Genomic DNA, 20,345 nt, shown 5'->3' with positions numbered 1-20,345 from the left:
TGTAATATGCTCAAACCGTCTTGCTCCAGTGAGCAACCTGCCTACTGAATTCTGCACCAGCTGAAGTTTCCAAACTGTTATCAGAGGCAGCCATACGTATAACACATCACAGTAATCTTTCAGCAGTGAATGAGCCGGGCTGGAGACAGGAGCAGGGCTTATTGTTATCACCCACCTGGTGGGCCCAGACGGGCGGCTCTTCTACACTCAATGCAGGTAGCAATTCCTTAATATTTCAGTTGTGCAGTCTCCTTATTGAATGGCTTTCAGCAGAATAAACAGGACTGATAAACCCAGGTCTGAGAGTATTGCTGAAAACTGTGCCAGAGAAAAGGATTAATGCCTCCCTCTGCGAGAGAGTTGGCATAATTCAATTAGTTTGCTGCACATCATTATTGCCTTTGTTCCTGCTTGCAATTTCTCCGTTTGCTCTGGTAAACACTTTTTTTGGGTGGGAGGAAGTGGGGTTGGGGGGAAAACATGTCTTCCAGCAAATGTTACAAGTTAATTAATTAGCAGGTTGAGGGTCCCCACCTGTCTGCATCCCTGGTTTCTTATCTTCTGGCTGAGTTTCTGCCGGACTCTGTGCAGAAAAGCTGTGCTGCGGGCGATACACCGAGCGCTTGGCGTCGGAACAAAAGGAACTCCCAGGGCATGCTTCCTGAAACGCTCTGTGGGTTGTTAGCAGCAGGTGAGGCACTACGAGCAACCGCCGAGTGCCAACCGCAGCTGCGTGGGAAACAGCTGCCCCTCCACGCTCGGCACATCTGCCTTTTTCTAATCTCACATCCAGCCTTGTACTTTCCTGTTGTTGCTCTCTTGCAACCAAATCCCTTGGTCTGTTGATAGGTGAGGATGGTTCCTTCATGCGCTTCTCCGGTGGTAAGTTGAGCAAAAACAACCCACGCATCTCCTTATGGAGGTTATTTTAAAGTTTATGCCTTCCAGACCCAGAATTTGTGTGTGAGAGACAGAAAGACAGAGAGAGGCATGTTTTATTTTTATTTTATGACGCCACTTTGATGTGCCTATATATCTATATATTAAAACTGACACCCATACTTCTTGATAGCAATTAAGACTGATTGTGTAGGAAACTGCCTCATTCCATACCAGATTTGTCCATCTTCTGGACAAATCCGGCCAGTCTTGTGGTCTTCAATCGGCAGTCTCAGGCAAAGGGTCTTCCTTGTAACTTGTGATGCGATTTTTAAATTGGAGATGCCAGGGTTTCCCCTGGATAGATACCACGGACCAGGAGACGCCAGGGACCTTTTGGGTCGAAGGCATGAGCTTTCCTACTAAGTTACAATATCTCCCCTTATTAAGTTTCTGGAGGAATTGCTACATTGTCCTCCATCCAGCTTGGTTTTGATTACAGTTTAAGGGGAAGGGCCAAAACTCAGTGGGAAAGCAACCGCTTCCACATGTAGAAAATCCCAGGTTTCAGCCCTGACATCTCCAAGTAGAGATTGGAGACAACCCTGTCTAAAGGCCTATAGGGAAAGCAGCTGCCAGTCAAAGTTGACAATATTGAAATAGCTGGACCAGTGGTAGAAGGCAGCTTCCTTTGTTTGTCCTATGCTCCCAGTTTTTAAATTTTCTTTTAAGGTATAGAAAAGTAATTTAAGGTGGGCTAAGAATAAAAGTGGGGCGCGGGTGGCTCTGTGGGTTAAACCACAGAGCCTAGGACTTGCTGATCAGAAGGTCGGCGGTTTGAATCCCCGCGGCGGGGTGAGCTCCCGTTGCTCGGTCCCTGCCAACCTAGCAGTTCGAAAGCATGTCAAAGTGCAAGTAGATAAATAGTACCGCTCCGGCGGGAAGGTAAACGGTGCTTCTGTGCGCTGCTCTGGTTCGCCAGAAGCGGCTTAGTCATGCTGGCCACATGACCCGGAAGCTGTACGCCGGCTCCCTCGGCCAGTAAAGTGAGATGAGCGCCGCAACCCCAGAGTCGTCCGCGACTGGCCCTTTACCTTTACCTTTAAGAATAAAAGTGGAGAAACAGATATTTGCAGCACACACTTTACTTTGAAGGCACCTTCCCACCCCTCAAAGAGTTCTGGGCACTGTAAAGGTAAAAAAGTAAAGGACCCCTGGACAGTTAAGTCCAGTCAAAGGCGATTATGAGCTTGCAGCACTCATCTCGCTTTTCAGGCCGAGGGAGCCGGCGTTTGTCTACAGACAGCTTTCCAGGTCATGTGGCCAGCATGGCTAAATCACTTATGGTGCAACAGGACACCATGATGGAAACCAGAGCGCACGGAAACGCTGTTTACCTTCCCGCCCCAGTGGTACCTATTTATCTACTTGCACTGCTGTGCTTTTGAACTGCTAGGCTGGCAGGAGCTGGGACAGAGGAACCGGAGCTCACCCCGTCGCGGGGATTCAAACTGTCGACCTTCTGATTGGCAAGCCCAAGAGGCTCTTTGATTTAGACCACAGCGCCGCTCGCAACCTGGAGCTGGGCACTGTAGTTTGCTTGGAATGGTAACTCTGTGAACTGCATTGCCCAGAATTCTTAAAGGGGGTACATGTGTTTGGAATGTGCTTTAGAGACACAGTGCGTACACAGCTATTGTGCTAGTGGGAAAACTCAGTAGTGATGAGCAGGGTACCTTTTCGAAACCCTGAAGAGCAGCTGCAAATCTGTGTAGACCATACTGAGCTAGATGGTCTAACTCAGTGTACGGGGCAGTTTGCTATGCATTCACAAACCACTACCAGAGCCAGTGTGGTGTAGTGGTTAAGAGCGGTAGTCTCGTAATCCTGGGGAACCAGGTTCGCGTCTCCGCTCCTCCACATGCAGCTGCTGGGTGACCTTGGGCCAGTCACACTTCCTTGAAGTCTCTCAGCCCCACTCACCTCACAGAGTGTTTGTTGTGGGGGGAGGAAGGGAAAGGAGAATGTTAGCCGCTTTGAGAGTCCTTAAAGGGAGTGAAAGGCGGGATATCAAATCCAAACTCTTCTTCTTCTTCTTCTACCAAACCTGGTTTTCATCATGAAATATTTTTTGATGGGGGAGAAATGAAGTCCGTGTGCTTGCTGCAATCAACAACGTCTCTGTTTACTTCTTTCAGCTCTTCTAGAAACCATGGTCTGTAGGTATATCTACCCTGCAGGCACAAACAGTTTAATAGTTACCAGGGCACCATGGGAACAGCGCTTCTGTAAATAGTGCTTGAAATGTCTAATCATGGAAAAGTCCTGACATGCTTATTGCTGACTAAACTACAATTCCCAAGATCCTTTGAGGAAGGGCCTGATGTTACAGTGGAACAAATCTGATAAAAGGTTCTAAGTGAGGTTACAGGGAACCTGGCAGAGGGCCTTCTTGGTAGTGGCGCCCTCCCATCACAACTATCTGACTTTTAGAAGACATCTGAAGGCAGCCCTGTTTAGGGAAGTTTTTAATGTTTTATCGTGTTTTTAATATTCTGTTTGGAGCCACCCAGAGTGACTGGGATAGGAATAATAAATTAAATATATTATTATTATTATTAGTGTAGATGATCACATCATCACCATACATTTGAATCCCATTTAAAGCACTCAGCTTCCCCCAGCGAATCCTGGGATCTAGCAAAGCTACAATTCCTAGCACCCTTAACAAACCACTGTGGCTGGGTGACATAGGTAAGGTAAAGGGACCCCTGACTGTTAGGTCTAGTCGCAGATGACTCTGGGATTGCGGTGCTCATCTCGCTTTATTGGCCGAGGGAGCTGGCGTACAGCTTTCAGGTCAAGTGGCCAGCATGACTAAGCCACTTCTGGCGAACCAGAGCAGTGCACGGAAACACCATTTACCTTCCTGCCAGAGCTGTACCTATTTATCGCCTTGCGGGGGCACTTTGTGGGCTGTAGCCAGACATGCTTTTGAACTGCTAGGTGGGCAGGAGCAGGGACCGAGCAATGGAAGCTCACCCCGTTGCGGGGATTCGAACTGCCGACCTTCTGATCGGCAAGTCCTAGGCTCTGTGGTCTGCTGATCCCTTATTTTCAAATCTGAAAGTTGACAGCTATGGTCCCAGTTAGTTTTGCCATTTTGGCATAATCTAGCATTTTACCTTGCCATTCTTCCCTGTTTGGAATTGTTTCTTACTTCCTGAAATCTCTTTGTTGCCCCCCTCCCCAAACCCTGAAATGAGACCTCTGGGTCTAACACCTGCTGCCTTGTAGTCAATTCAAGTTAATTGCTCTGCCTCTAATCCCCATGTCAGCCTAGCTTACAGCTGCTCCTTCTCACCTGTAATTACTTGACTGTATTTGCACAGGACTGTGTCCTCCAGACTGGGTTGATTAATTCTCGGTGCGTTATAATTGTAATGGGCTGCCTTTGTTGATGTAGGCTGCAGTCCTAGCCCTGTTTACCTGGGAGTAATCCCTAGTGTATTCAGTGGGACTTCCTTATGAGTAGGTTAAGGTCGTGCTGTTAGTCACCTGTTGAAAAAAAGAAGAGATGTGGTTTGAAATATGTATGCGACAAAACTGCAGAAGGCTTTATTTCTCCCCTTCCTCCAGTAAATCCATATTTCATTGAAAGAATCATTTGTACACAGACAGGGCTGTTGGCGTAAGAAATTCACAACACAAAAAATGGGGAGTTGGAAAACTCTTGCAAGGAGCGGCAACGGAGCTCAGCATATCGCAGGATTACTGTAATAATTACCTGCAACTTCATAAGAATTTATATTTAAAGTAGATAATTAAATGAGCAAACTGAATGAATTTGGATATACAGAAGGTATTAAAAAATAAATTTAAGGAACTGCAGAAAGAGGGGGAAGGAAGTCAGACTTGGAAATGTTAAAATGGTTGTAAAATTAATGAAATGCATGAATTTGAAAAGTATAAATAAAAACTTAAAACAAACAAACAAACAATGGAACTTGGTGGAGCTTGCCCGTGAAGCTAATGGAGGACCGAGCAGGTGAAAAAGTGTGAGAGTTGTCTCACAGTCAAAATGCAGCACATGTTATCTCAGGTGTGTGAATGCAGGGAACCCTCATTTCATCAAAGGTATATATCCCACTTCTAGGGACGCGGGTGGCGCTGTGGGTTACACCACAAAGCCGAGGACTTGCCAATCAGAAGGTTAGCGATTCGAATCCCCGCGACGGAGTGAGCTTCCGTTGCTCGGTCCCTGCTCCTGCCAACCTAGCAGTTAGAAAGCACGTCAAAGTGCAAGTCGATAAATAGGTACTGCTCCAGTAAACAGCATTTCCATGCGCTGCTCTGGTTCGCCAGAAGCGGCTTAGACATACCGGTCACATGACCCAGAAGCTGTATGCTGGCTCCCTTGGCCAATAAAGCGAGATGAGCACCACGACCCCAGAGTCGGCCATGACCGGACCTAATAGTCAGGGGTCCCTTTACCTTTATATATCCCACTTACTCTGTCACATGTAAACCCTGTCAGGTTCAGCAAGATTTGCTCCCAGGGAAATGTCTATGGGATAGCACTTGTGCAGAGCAATCCTGTCAGGGCCGCATTTAGGTTTGATGAGGCCCTAAGCTACTGAAGGTAATGGGGCCCTTTATATGTCCAGCTGTCCTTTCTCAACAACAAATTGTCGCTGTTTTTTATGTATTAAATATATGCTATATGGTAATTTATGGACCTAATAGCTATCTAAAGCCATTTGCACATGCAGAATGTAGGCACCCTATATATAAAAGGTTATTATTGAGATAATAATATGGTGTTCGGAACACCAGAAAGGTGGCATAGAGGTGCTGAATTGTGTGTGTGTGTGTAAGCTTTTTGCCATTTTTGTGTGTGCATTTTGTGGAAGGACAATTCAGAAATGTTTTATTTTGGAGCAGGGCACCACAACATGCTTGGACTCAAGTGCCCACTTTGCACTCTCTCTCTCTCTCCAGTAGCACTTTCAGTTTTTATACTGCAGAAATGTAAGAAGTAGAAGCAGGGCTTTTACTGAACAGATGATAACTTTCCTTTCCTCTCCTTGCTTAGGGTGGACCTTTTGGAAACTAGAAGATCTCTGAAAAGTGAAGGAGATGTTGTCCTCATGGCATGGCATTGGAGAGCTTTCTCTACAGAGCCATCTAGATTGCTTTGGTAAGCTACTTATTTATTCATTATATATATAGGCCACCTTTTTTCTTCCAAGGAGCTCAAGGTACAGTCATACCTGGGGTTACAGGCGCTTCAGGTTGTGTGTTTTCGGGTCACGCACCATGCCGAACTCAGAAGTACCAGAATGGGTTACTTCCGGGTTTCGGTGCTCGCTCATGCGCAGAAGGGCTAAATCGTGCTTTGCACATGCACAGAAGCACCAAATCGCAACCCACGCGTGCGCAGACGTGGCGCTGCGAGTTGCGAATGCTGTGGTTTGCGAACGTGCCTCCTGCATGGATCACGTTCACAACCCGAGCGTTCACTGTACAGTGGTACCTCAGGTTACATACGCTTCAGGTTACAGCCTCCGCTAAACCAGAAATAGTGCTTCAGGTTAAGAACTTTGCTTCAGGATGAGAACAGAAATCGTGCTCTGGTGGCACAGCGGCAGCAGGAGGCCCCATTAGCTAAAGTGGTGCTTCAGGTTAAGAACAGTTTCAGGTTAAGAACGGATCTCTGGAACGAATTAAGTACTTAACCTGAGGTACCACTGTAAATAGTTCTCCTCCTTCCCATTTCACCCTCCCAACAACCCGGTGAGGTAGGTTAGGCTAAGAGATGGTGACTGGCTCCAAGGTCACCCAGTGAGTTTCATGGCTGAGAGGGGATTCAAATCCTGTGCTTTGCCAGGTCCTAGTCCAGCCTTCTTAATTATTATGCCACAATTTTTAATTGTAATCTTAAACTTTTCTTATGAATGGCTAATATCTGTCCTTGTGAGTTGTGAACTGTGTTATACTACTTGTGGTTTGTATGAGTCCGCAGTTTTATTTGATTTGTTTTGTTGTGTTGTGTTTCATGATGGGCGTAAAGCCGAATAAACATTTTGATTTGATTTATGCCACACTTGCAATATTCACAGGAATTGAAGCATTCTGCCTTGATCCAAAGAGTGCGTGCTGCAAATGAGTTTCCCTCTATGGAATTCAGGAACATAAGAAAAGCTCTGTTGGATCAGAACAAAAGCCCACCCCAGTCTAGCTAACATCCTTTTCTCACAGTGGCCAACCAGATGTTGTTGGTGAATAATTGGAATGATCAATATATATAAATATTTTGCTATCCTGAAGGAGTAACTGTTTGTGTGGTGTTGTGAGAAGGGTTGTTAGCCTGGTGTATATCTAAATGCTGAGTACTTTGCAGCAAATGAACTTATTATCAGAATTGAGGTTTGAATAGAAGCTAACTTTGATCTCGCAGCCAGAAAATTATATTATAAATGTTTCCTAAGAAATAAACTGATTACATGCTAGCCGACCATGATTAAACTCCTAAATGTTGAAGGTTGAAAAAAAACTCTCAATAAAAACCCTCACTAATAACCAAGAACTGTTAAAAAAATGTTTCAAAGAAGAGTCAAGCTTAACTGTGGAAAATCGGATGAGGTCACCCGCAGAGCAGGACCATTTCTTTACCACAGTTCTGAGTATCTTCTGATGGCATGACCCATCTTGGAAAACACATTGGCTTGCTCTATTAAAAGGATCTCAGTACACACACACACACACACACACACACACACACACACACACTGAACACTTTTGGTCATCTCTGGTTATTTTCTATAAAAAACAAAACAAGCCAAGCAGAGCATAAATAGTAGGGAACTTTCTTTAGCCCAACAGGCTAATGACTGCAGATTTTACCATTGTACAGTAGGCTAGTTTACACACACACACACACACACACAGGTACATGCCCCACACTGCCCTCAATCCTAACACGCAAGATGATGATGATGGTGATGATAATTTATTATTTATACCCCACCCATCTGGCTGGGGGCTCTCAACAGAATATTAAAAACACGACAAAACATCAAAGTGTTGGTGCTGACATTTAAAGCCCTAAACAGCCTCAGTCCAGTATACCTGAAGGAGCGTCTCCACCTCCATCGTTCTGCCCGGAATCTGAGGTCCAGCACTGAGGGCCTTCTGGTGGTTCCTTCGCTAAGTTTAATAATAATAATAATAATAATAATAATAATAATAATAATAATAATAATTTATTATTTATACCCCGCCCATCTGGCTGGGTTTCCCCAACCACCTTGGGCAGCTTCAAACCAAATATTAAAATACAGTAATACATCAAACATTAAAAGCTTCCCTAAACAGGGCTGCCTTCAGATGTCTTCTAAAAGTTTGATAGTTATTTTTCTCTTTGACATCTGATGGGAGGGCATTCCACAGGGTGGGCGCCACTACCAAGAAGGCCCTCTGCCTGGTTCCCTGTAACTTGGCTTCTCGCAGCGAGGGAACCGCCAGAAGGCCCTCGGTGCTGTTATGCCAAAATAACAGCACTAAAAGAACAAAAGGTGCAGATTTTGGAATCCAAGTTAACAGTGCCCATTTAAGAAAACAAGCAAAATTCAAAGTAGCTAATGTTCTACTTTTGATTCTCAGAAGCAAATAACTTTTCAAGGTACTCTCATTGCACAGAACTCGGGCGTTACAGTTTTTCTTCCTGAATATTGCCAGCCTCTGAAATTGTACTGTTTTTCTTCAGGGCAGATACTGGGACCCTGTGGAAAATAAGCTGGTGTTATAATGCTCTGTAGAAAGAAGAAATTTGTAGGTATGTAATCCGTTCAATATGTTTGTGCGTGTGGTATAAGAAACTGTATAGTTGTCAGCAGAAGAAATGTGACTGAAATTACGTATTGCCAGTGCTTTTTTTCCTGGGGGTACGCATACTCCTAAACATTTTGTGAATCATTGTACTTTTATCCATTTACTGTATTTATTTTCCCTGATTTGAACTATAAAATGGTGATTTTATTGAGTCAAAATGAGAGTACCCCTAAACATTTTTATAAGAAAAAAAAACCCACTGCATATTGCTAAGATCATGAATAAGAGGCCTGTGACTCTGTGACTTGCACTGGCATGCTTTTGAACGCTAGGTTGGCAGGAGCTGGGAGAGAGCAATAGGAGCTCACTCCATTGATGGGCGGGGTATAAATAATAAATAATTTATTATTATTATTATTATTATTATTATTATGCATTTATTTACATTTTATACATTTTTTAATTTTGACAAACTAATAAGAATAAATAAATAAGAATAAAAATGTGCACCCCACCACCGAGACCATTCCATTGTAGCTATCCAACCTCCCAAAATTTCAGCACCTCTTGTGATGGTTTGATCCCTTTCCATTTTAACAGTACAAATTCTACAAATTCTCCTCAAAATCATTTCTCCTGTGTATTCCCTGTCTTACCTTAATAGCGCATGTTAATTTATCGGGTGGCGCTGTGATCTAAACCACTGAGCCTAGGGCTTGCCGATCGGAAGGTTGGCAGTTCAAATCCCTGCGATGGGGTGAGCTCCCGTTGCTCGGTCCCTGCTCCTGCCAACCTAGCAGTTTGAAAGCATGTCAAAGTGCAAGTAGATAAATAGGTACCGCTCTGGCGGGAAGGTAAACGGCGTTTCCATGCGCTGCTCTGCTTCGCCAGAAGTGGCTTAGTCATGCTGGCCACATGACCCAGAAAAACTGTCTGCGGACAAAGGTCAGCTCCCTTGGCCAGTAAAGCGAGATGAGCGCCGCAACCCCAGAGTCATTCGTGACTGGACTTAACTGTCAGGGGTCCTTTACCTTTACCTTTACCTTTACAGTGGTACCTCGGGTTACATACGTTTCAGGTTACATATGCTTCAGGTTACAGACTCCGCTAACCCAGAAATAGTGCTTCAGGTTAAGAACTTCGCTTCAGGATGAGAACAGAAATTGTGCTCCAGTGGCACGGCGGCAGCAGGAAGCCCCATTAGCTAAAGTGGTGCTTCAGGTTAAGAACAGTTTCAGGTTAAGTATGGACCTCTGGAACGAATTAAGTACTTAACCCGAGGTACCACTGTAATTTATCATTAATAGCTATGTCCTACACCTCTTTATACCATTCTTCCATTTTATATTCTGCTTGCCCCTTCCACTTCCTCGCTGTAATAATTTGTGCAGCTGTCAATAAATTTGTGGGCAAGTCCTTCCTAGCCTGCGAACCTTCCACCCCATCAAAACCCCACTTATGGAGAAGGGCCGTTTCTGTAGTGGTGCCCAGTCTGTAGGATGTTCTCCCACATCCCACAATAAAGCTGGTGCTGACAGTGATGTTTTCTCAGTGCTACCTAAAAACACAGAGGCAACATCATTGTTTGCACCTGCCTTCTAGTGAGACCATCAGTCCTGAGCATTGGGGCTGATAGGAACTGTAGTCCGATGAATATAAAGGGCCACAGGTTCCCATCTCCGCTTCTGTCTCTGTGACAATGGAAGGCAGGAATGGTGGGCAAAACTACAAGTAAATAAACTCTGACCAGGGTTGATGGTACCACATGGTTCCCTTGAGCAACAGCCTATTAGAGCCCAAGGCTAATGCTTTCTTTTGGCCTCAAAGAAGAAGAAGAAGAGTTTGGATTTGATATCCCGCTTTATCACTACCCAAAGGAGTCTCAAAGCGGCTAATATTCTCCTTTTCCTTCCTCCCCCACAACAAACACTCTGTGAGGTGAGTGGGGCTGAGAGACTTCAGAGAAGTGTGATTAGCCCAAGGTCACCCAGCAGCTGCATGTGGAGGAGCGGGGAAGCGAACCCAGTTCACCAGATTACGAGTCTACCACTCTTAACCACTACACTACACTGGCTCCATAAAGCATGTTGAAGCCAGAACATCTTAAACATGGGAAAAGGTCATGCTCAGAGTTGATGGGAGCTTAAGTCCAATCACATCTGGAGGGCCACAGGTTAAAAGTGGTGATCATTTTGTTATAAAATTCAATATTTATTATAACATCCAATGCAATTAAATGTTTCAAAAATTATATGACTACCACTATTTATATATTCTGGCTGCGCTGAAATTATCAGCCACAAACCCAGTCTCTCGGAGGTTATTTCATCTAGACATTCATTTTCAACTTGTAAAATTATCTCCCATGTCCTTCAGACCTTTCACCACAATGTTTCTTGCCACAAGTTTGGCAAGATGTGTGTGTGTGTGTGTGTGTGTGTGTGTGTGTGTGTTTCTTCTCCCACTCATAGTTTTAGGTTTCATTTATTTACTTTTCCCTTTATCTTCTTTACTGCAGATCTCCTGGTGCACATGAGAAATGAAAACTGAAACTATTTTTGCAGAGCAATTTGAATTTTTAAATTAGCCTTCCCAAACCTTCCCAAACCAAGTGCCCTTCAGTCGCAGTGGACTACAACTCCCATCAGTGCCTGCCAGCATGGAACTGGTGGAGGTTGATGGAAGTGACAGCCCAGCAACTGACTAAGTTATTTAAAAGGAAGGAAGGAAGAATACAGAAACTGTACTCTGGTTTGCCTTCTTATGCTTTCATGGGTTTTAATTTTTCAGAGGAGAAGCGGAGAGTGAAAGCCAATAATCGTGAATATAATGAAAAATTTCAGTACGCAGTGAGTACAATGTTTTCATAGTGGAAACACCCACCAATCAGTGGCTTCCAATTAGCTAAGTATTGCAAACCCCCTGTTTTTCAAGCTACTTTTGAAAATGTTGATATCTCTATGGTAGCTTTTGTTATGTGCGGTGCTTTTTTCCTGGGGGTACGCAGGGGTACGCATACCACTAATCATTTGTGAATCTTTGCACTTTTGCCCATTTACTGTATTTATTTTCCCTGATTTGAACTATAAAATGGTGATTTTCTTGAGTCAAAATGAGAGTACCCCTAAACATTTTTTTAAAAGGGAAAAAGCACTGGTTATGTGCATGGTGCCACGGAACTTCTGAGAGGGTTACCCAGATCCCCTAGGGTACGTGGACCACCAGTTGGGAACTGCAGCATTAATGGTTCTGTTTTTATTTGGTTTTTGTGCCTGGACTGGCCAGACATTTTAAGAGTCAAGGCATTTTTTTAGAATTCGTCTAATGTTTCTTATTTGATTGAAAATCTTGTAGGCCAGAGGTGAACTGCTAAGGTCAGCTAGCTTTTCTCCCGAAAAAAACCCTCCCCTCCTTTTGCTGATCAAAAGTATCATAGAAATGTAGAGGTGGAAGGGACCCTGAGAATCATCTAGGACTGTGGTTCCCAACGTGGGGTAATTTTATTTTTAAGGGGGGCAGTTCGAGAATGAAGGAGCATCTCCACCTTCATCGTTCTGTCCAGACGCTGAGGTCCAGTGCCGAGGGCCTTCTGGCGGTTCCCTCATTGCAAGAAGTGAGGTTAGAGGGAACCAGGCAGAGGGCCTTCTCGGTGGTGGCACCTGCCCTGTGGAACGCCCTCCCATCAGATGTCAAAGAGATAAAAAACTACCTGACATTTAGAAGACATCTGAAGGCAGCCCTGTTCAGGGAAGTTTTTAATGTGTGGCATTTTAATGTATTTTTAATCTTTGTTGGAAGCCGCCCAGAGTGGCTGGGGAAACCCAGCCAGATGGGCAGGGTACAAATAATAAATTATTATTATTATTATTATTAGGAGTTCACTTTTTGAATAATAAGAATTATATGTCACGGGGTGTGGGGGGCATCAGGATTTTAGAGATGCTTAGGTGGGGCATGGCCCCAAAAAGTTGGGAACCACTGATCTAGAACAACAGGTATATGCAGCTGTCCCATACGGGGATTGAAGCTGCAACCAGCAGGAGATAACCACGGCATGTACCACTTTCTCCAAGCCTTGAATAAATTTCTAAACTTCTGTCATCTCACCTCTTAACTCACTTTTTCTCTGAACTAAGAAGTCCCAAGTGCTTTCAACCTCTTTTCAAAGGGAAGTTGCTTCAAGTTTAGTAAGGCACATGTACACAACACTTCAGGGAAAAACCACAAACCCGGCCTCTCGGAAATTATTTCATCTAGACGTTCATTCTCTAGACGAGAATCCTGAAAATGGAATCTATTCCCTGTCACAGTGTATTTTATTTATTCACTTCTCTCTTTAAAAGTCATGTTGGCTGCCTGTGCCTGTTCCCATCAGGGGTGTGCAGTCATACTGAGGTGAGAGGGTGAGTTAAATCCTGCTCTGGTCATCAGGATTCCATGCAGAGGAAGAGGTTTTCCTTGGAATCCCCTGCTAAAATGATGGTGGAAGGAACATCTTAGCAGCACCTTGCAAGCCCTGAAGTCCTTGCTTCGGGGCTTGAAACCACTTTATATCTGATGTAGGGACGTGGGTGGTGCTGCGGTCTAAACCACTGAGCCTCTGGGGCTTGCTGATTGGAAGGTCGGCGGTTCGAATCCCTGCGATGGGGTGAGCTCCCGTTGCTCTGTCCCAGCTCCTGCCAACCTAGCAGTTTGAAAGCACACCAGTGCAAGTAGATAAATAGGTACCACTGTGGTGGGAAGGTACCGTATTTTTTGCACCATAACACTCACTTTTTTCCTCCTAAAAAGTAAGGGGAAATGTCTGTGCGTGTTATGGAGGGAATGTCTACGGGTGGCATGCCTACGGATTTTCCTCCTCTAAAAACTACGTGCGTGTTATGGTCAGGTGCGTGTTATAGAGTAAAAAATATGTAAATAGCATTTCCATGTGCTCTGGCTTCTGTCACAGTGTTCTGTTGCACCAGAAGCGGTTTAATCGTGCTGGCCACATGACCCGGAAACTGTCTGTGGACAAATGCCAGCTCCCTTGGCCTGAAAGCAAGATGATTGTATGATGATCCTGTATATCTGAAGGAGCGTCTCCACCCCCATCGTTCAGCCCGGACACTGAAATCCAGCACCAAGGGCCTTCTGGCGGTTCCCTCATTGTGAGAAGTGAGGTTACAGGGAACCAGACAGAGGGTCTTCTCGGTAGTGGCGCCCACCCTGTGGAACGCCCTCACTTCAGATGTGAGGGAAATAAGCAGCTATCTTCTTTTTAAAAGACATCTGAAGGCAGCCCTGTTCAGGGAAGTTTTTAATATTTAATGCTCTACTGTTTTTAACACTTGTTTGGGAGCCGCCCAGAGTGGCTGGGGAAACTCAGCCAGATCGACGGGGTATAAATAATAAATTATTATTATATTATTATTATTATGAGCGCTGCACCCCATAGTTGCCTTTTACTAAACTTAACTGTCCAGGGGTCCTTTACCTATTATTCATTACATTTGCACCCCAACTTCCTTTAACGAGCTTGCAGCAACCCAATATGCAGCCCCCTCCTGCCCCACTACATAACATAGTTTGTGACTGGGAGACACCAATGTACCCAGTAAGCTTCATCGCTGAGCGAGGACTGGAACCAAGTCCATGGAGTCTGAAGTCTGTTATGCAACACAGCGTACTAGGCAGCTTGTAAAACCGGTTCATGCAACATCACTACATTCCCATTAAAAGACCAGATGTCCTAAAGGAAATTAAATCACTATGCCGACTCTGGAGACAGGGGCTACCCTGAGCACGTATAACATGTGCAGATTTCTTTGTACTATCGCTTGAGCCAGTGCCAGATTTCCGCGTTTGTTCCTGACAAATGCCGAAATGAGTCTGTAAGGCCAATTATCTGTGCACTTTGCTAGGTCTAGACATTTATTTCAGCTGCGGAAGCTTTGCGTAACCTTAAGTCCGACTGTTGATCATGGATATAGTCTTTTTAATTTGCTAAAAGTGCTTTAGATTATTTAGATGAGAAACAGCATCAAGATAATATAGTCTGAAAGTAGTGGTTGGGTGAATTTATTATGAGCTACCAGGGAGTAGACGGGGGCGGGGGGGGGGACAGGGACTAGATTTGGCTTTGGGATATATTTTCCTGATAAAATCTGTTATTGGTTACATTTAGATCCCCTTCATCTTTGACAAGAGTGGCTCAAATTGGTGCAGCACATAGGCTAGGCAAGGGATAAAAGTGACAGCAGGTGGAATGTGTATGGCTAGGATTGCCAAGACGCTGATGTGACAAGCAATGTGCCTCCTTGGGACTGAAGATCTGAGCAGGCTCAGTTTTATCACATCAAGCGAGAGGAGTCCCTGGACTGGGCAAACAAACAGCCACTCCTCCAAGGGGTTTGAGTCTAAGTCAGGGGTAGGCAAACTAAGGCCTGTGGGCTGGATGTGGCCCAATTGCCTTCTAAATCCAGCCTACGGACGGTCCAGGAATCAGCGTGTTTTTACATGAGTAGAATGTGTTCTTTTATTTAAAATGCATCTCTGAGTTATTTGTGGGACCTGCCTGGTGTTTTTACGTGAGTAGAATGTGTGCTTTTATTTAAAATGCATCTCTGGGTTATTTGTGGGGCATAGGAATTCGTTTATTCCCCCCCCAAAAAAATGGTACGGCCCCCCACAAAGTCTGAGGGACAGTGGACTGGCGCACGGCTGAAAAAGGTTGTTTACCCCTGGTCTAAGCTGTCTGTGCTGGCTCAACACACACAAACCCTTCAAGTGTCCCTGCTTTCTTCTCTTCTTCTTTTTAATTTTTTTATTATTATTATTTTAAAAAGAAATAAATATACAACAAATTCAACTGCAAATCCATGTAAAGAGGTTGCTCTGAATCTCAAGACTCCCCCACCCCAATCCCTTCCATGTGTCCTAATATCAACATTTACAACTGCATATCTTTCCGTTAGCCACTTTTTTTTATCCATCCGAGTTATCCAGAATTTTTGTTACATTGCAAGTGAAATTAGAATCCTGCTAATGCTTTCATCTGCTTACAATGGTCTCCTAAATTTTTTTTTTTTTTAATTCTTTTCTTGGTTCCTGAGCTTTCCAGTTAACTTTGCGATTTCGGCATAGTCCATCAACTTGGTTTGCTATTCTTTCTTGGTTGGGTTAGTTTCTTCTTTCCATCTCTGGGCTAAAGTGTCCCTATTTTCCAGGGACGTCCCAGATTTATAGAAGCCACCCCGGTTTCTAATTTGATCCTGGGATATCCTGCTTTTCCTTGTTGTTGTTGTTTAGTCATGTCCGACTCTTCATGACCCCATGGACCAGAGCACGCCAGGCACTCCTGTCTTCCACTGCCTCCCGCAGTTTGGTCAAACTCATGTTTGTAGCTTCGAGAACACTGTCCAACCATCTCATCCTCTGTCGTCCCCTTGTGCCCTCCATCTTTCCCAACATCAGGGTCTTTTCCAAGGAGTCTTCTCTTCTCATGAGGTGACCAAAGTATTGGAGCCTCAGCTTCACGATCTGTCCTTCCCGTGAGCACTTGGGGCTGATTTCCTTCAGAATGGATAGGTTTGATTTTCTTGCAGTCCATGGGACTCTCAAGAGTCTCCTCCAGCACCATAATTCAAAAGCATCAATTCTTCGGCAATCAGCCTTCTTTATGGCCCAGCTCTCACTTCCATACATCACTACTGGGAAAACCAGAGCTTTAACTATATGGACCTTTGTTGGCAAGGTGATGTCTCTTTTTAAAATGCTGTCTAGGTTTGCCTTTCCGTAGGACAGCCCTATTTTCATCGGAGAAATGTTGGAGGGTATGCACACAGCTTGTTGTCAAGCACCTTCTATGAGGGCAGAGGCTTGCCAACAGGAGGAAAAGGAGGCTGCTTTAGCAAAGGAAGGGTCTGGTGATACAGGAATCGGGCTTTCTTCTGACAGCTGACCTCTGGTATCTGGGGGAAATAATGCTGGACTCGTAATTAGGGACGTTGGAGAGCTCTGTTGGAAACAGAAGCAGAAATTGCCACAATTCACATGTTTGTCTGAAGTCTGGAATGGAAATCAGACAAGATAATACAAGCAGTTTCTGCTACTATTCCTAACCCCCACCCTGTGGGAATATGGTCATTTGTCCATAAGAGCATGGGCAAAAGTTCATTATTGCAAGGATGATTTCATAGTAGAAAGCATTGCTTGGAAGCATGAGCAGCGCGTGGACAGCTCATGCCATCCAATGATTGGTCCACGTAGCATAGCATGATCAACTGCGTGGTCTGGTGTGAGAACATGAGACTAATGTATTGTATTGTCTTTTATCTGCTGACTGAGGCAAAGCTCGCTCCTTGAATTTGTATCTTTTCGTGAACTCACAATAAAGGTTGGGGCTATAACAGCTTCTAGAGAAGAACTGCGGCCACAGATTTCTGCAACCCATCTTGGCGTGAGACTGATTATTTACGGATGGCGAGCTGGTTCTCGTCACCACCCCCCAATTTTTATCAGAACCACAGAAGGAGGGGGACATTTAACCCTTCCCTATCTTGCAGCAGTCTTGACACTAGCACCCTGAACTGCATTTACACCTTGAAAAAAAGCTCTTGACCTTTATATTTAGCTGTTCAGGGACTTTATAAATGGTGATGATTAAAGTTTATATATTATGCATTTTGTAAATTTGGTATTGCTCAGTGCTTTGGCTTTTTATATGCAAAATAGTATATGCATAAATTAAGAATCACATTTTTTATTATGTTTATCGTTGAGTCTATAACCATTAGCCAGTTGCCAAACTTTGGTGCAGAATCATAAAAATTGTAGAGTTGGATGAGGGTCAATTTTCTGACTTTGTTTAATGTATACATTTTTTTGCTCTCCCATGTTAATACGTTTTCAATCTCCCCCACCCCCCTTCTTGCGTATTTTTCAGAACAATCGCATCCAAACATCAAAGTACAACGTTCTGACCTTTTTGCCTATCAATTTGTTTGAGCAGTTCAAGCGGGTTGCCAACGCCTACTTCGTGTTCCTCCTGATTTTACAGGTTATATTCAATATCTGTTTTTATTTTAAAGGCAAATTAAATGGCAATGGTTATACAGTAAAAGAGAAAACTGTGTACAGTCGTACCTTGGCTCTCAAACGCCTTGGGAGTCGAACGTTCCAACTCCTGACTGAACGATCGAAAACCAGAAGTGAGTGTTCCGGTTTTCTAATGTTCTTTTGGAAGCTGAATGTCTGACGGGGCTTCCGTGGCTTCTGATTGGCTGCAGGAGCTTCCTGCAGCCAATCAGAAGCTGCGCTTTGGAAGTCGAACGTTTCGGAAGTTGAGCGGATTCTGTTCAACTTCCGAGGTACGACTGTATATTATTACGTGCCACACTGATCTCTGAGTGATGAGATTGAGTGAAGAGCAGGGGTCCCCAAACTTGAGTCTTCTGCTTTTTTTAGACTACAACTCCCATCATCCCTAGCTAGCAGGACCAGTGGTCAGGGATGATGGGAAGTGTAATCTAAAAAACAGTGGGAGACCCAAGTTTGGAAAACACTGCTCCAGAGGTTCCAATTCCTTATCCAGGGTTCAGTTTCCTTGGAATGAAGGTCAGCGGAGACTGGTGTCTTCAGTACATACGGTTTTATTTACAACCTGAGGGTGGAGGGGCTTACAGCATTAACACCCCAAAAGACTCCATTAGTCACAGCTTAGGATCCAGCACAGAACAAGACATATCTCTCTGTCCCCAGCTTCCAGCCTGCCTCTTCCATCCTACTCCCACCTCTCCCTACGCCATGCTTTGGGCTATTGCTCTCCATCACTTATCTGAGGCTATTGCAACCTAGCTCACTCTTTTAGATGCTGATGATCCCCCAAAGGACCTGGGTATTGTAGTTTGTTAAGAGTGCTGGGAATTGTAGCTCTGTGAGGGGGTCAATTGCGTGCTAAGGCACCCAAGCCACAAAGTTCCCAGGAGAACAATAAATCACATTGACACAGAGTATTTTGGTTTGTGGGTTCAAATAGGCCACAACTTCATTGGTTACAGATGTTGAGTGGTTTGGCTTAGGTGTTGCGGTGAAGCCAGGCTATATCTTGACTCCTGCCTGTCTACAGGGAGTCCACTTAAGGGTAAACCACCAATAGGGGGTGTCCTATGAGTTACATCAAATAGGGGCACCCTGAGGGGTTCCCTGTTGGGGTAGTGGCATGGCCCTAGCCCATGTCCAGGCTTCGGAAAGTATTCACACCCCAGATGCCTCTAACAGGATACCCTTACTGAGGAGGGGCAGGCGAGGCAACAACCTCTCCTCCAACCAAACAAAGGCTCACCCAGTGCCTAACCTCACAAAAGTCTAACCTCCACCCCCATCGTTCTGCCCAGACTCTGAGGTCCAGCGCCGAGGGCCTTCTGGCGGTTCCCTCATTGCAAGAAGCAAAGCTACAGGGAACTAGGCAAAGGGCCTTCTCGGTAGTGGCGCCATCCCTGTGGAATGCCCTCCCACCAGATTTCAAAAGATAAACAACTACCTGACATTCAGAAGACATCTGAAGGCAGCCCTGTTCAGGGAAGTTTTTAATGCATGACATTTTAGTGTATTGTTGGTCTTTGTTGGAAGCCGCCCAGCATGGCTGGGGAAACGCAGCCAGATGGGCGGGGTACAAATAATAAGTTGTTGTTGTTATTATTATTATTATTATTATTATTATTATTATTATTATTATTATTAAAGTTGTGATGATTGCTCCTAGGTAGGTGAAAACCAAATGGCCGGTGCCAATTTGCCAAGTGGAAAAAATTCCTACCCGACCCCAACAACATGGCGACCGACTATTGCCATAGCAAGGTCATATCAGAGCAAAGCATGAAAAGAGGGTGGGTGTGTAGCGTGATCTGGCCAAGGGGCAAGAAAGAGGGTGCCAGCCAGCCGTGCCACCATTAAATGGCCCATGGCCAATGCCACCCAGGTAGCAGATTGGCAGGGGCTGTCCGCAGCACAGATGCCATGGCCAGCTGTGTTGTGGGGTAAGGGGAGGCAGCGCACCTCCCCCCCCACGCCGGAAAACTGTTGAGGCTCGGCTGACTGGATGCAATACCGCCCACCGGATAAAAGGTGAGTGGACCGACAGTACCCATTATTCTTTTGGGTGTGTGGTGCGCTTTAAATGTACGGTATGTACACAGGCTCACTCTCTAGGTGAAAACTGGCATTTCACCAATTTCTATGAATTGGTGAATTCATAGAATTCTATGATTTCTTTGAAACTATAGGAGGCTTTTTTAATATTACTTGTCCTCACACAAAAAATCCTTTAATCTTTCTCTTACAGTTGATTCCAGATGTATCCTCCTTATCATGGTTCGCTACCATTGTTCCTTTAGCGCTGGTTTTAACCATTACAGCTGCCAAAGATGCCACCGATGACTACGTAAGTCTTTGCAGTAATTTACTGGTGCCCTTCCCCCCATTTTTGTATTGCATGCACTATCACAAGATGGCTGCCTAAAAGATATAGCACCTCTGTATCTGTACCCTAACCACTGTATACTGATTTTGACAGTGGGATTTGCAGCAAGGTTTTAGTTTGCAATGTTATGCGGTCTTTCTCCCCTCTGTATCTTTTTATTTTAAGAAGAGTG

At 44.7% G+C, this 20,345-nt stretch overlaps 1 protein-coding gene across 1 annotated transcript in view; it reads left to right on the top strand.

Annotated features, from left to right (window-relative positions):
* Positions 1-741: 741 nt before the first annotated feature.
* The window catches only part of ATP8B4 (ATPase phospholipid transporting 8B4 (putative)), a 132,445-nt gene continuing 112,841 nt past the window's right edge, over positions 742-20,345 (top strand). Inside the window, exons 1-6 of the mRNA XM_081838756.1 lie at positions 742-882; positions 5,975-6,079; positions 8,648-8,716; positions 11,503-11,561; positions 17,639-17,752; positions 20,036-20,134. Of these exons, the coding sequence (XP_081694882.1) occupies positions 8,689-8,716; positions 11,503-11,561; positions 17,639-17,752; positions 20,036-20,134 (300 nt within the window). The 5' untranslated portion in view covers positions 742-882; positions 5,975-6,079; positions 8,648-8,688. The remainder of the gene's footprint in view (positions 883-5,974; positions 6,080-8,647; positions 8,717-11,502; positions 11,562-17,638; positions 17,753-20,035; positions 20,135-20,345) is intronic.

Source organism: Podarcis erhardii (assembly GCF_964252035.2).
Source record: "Podarcis erhardii genome assembly, chromosome: 14".
Classification (NCBI taxonomy): Eukaryota; Metazoa; Chordata; class Lepidosauria; order Squamata; family Lacertidae; genus Podarcis; species Podarcis erhardii.
This window is presented reverse-complemented; position numbering and strand designations above follow the sequence as displayed.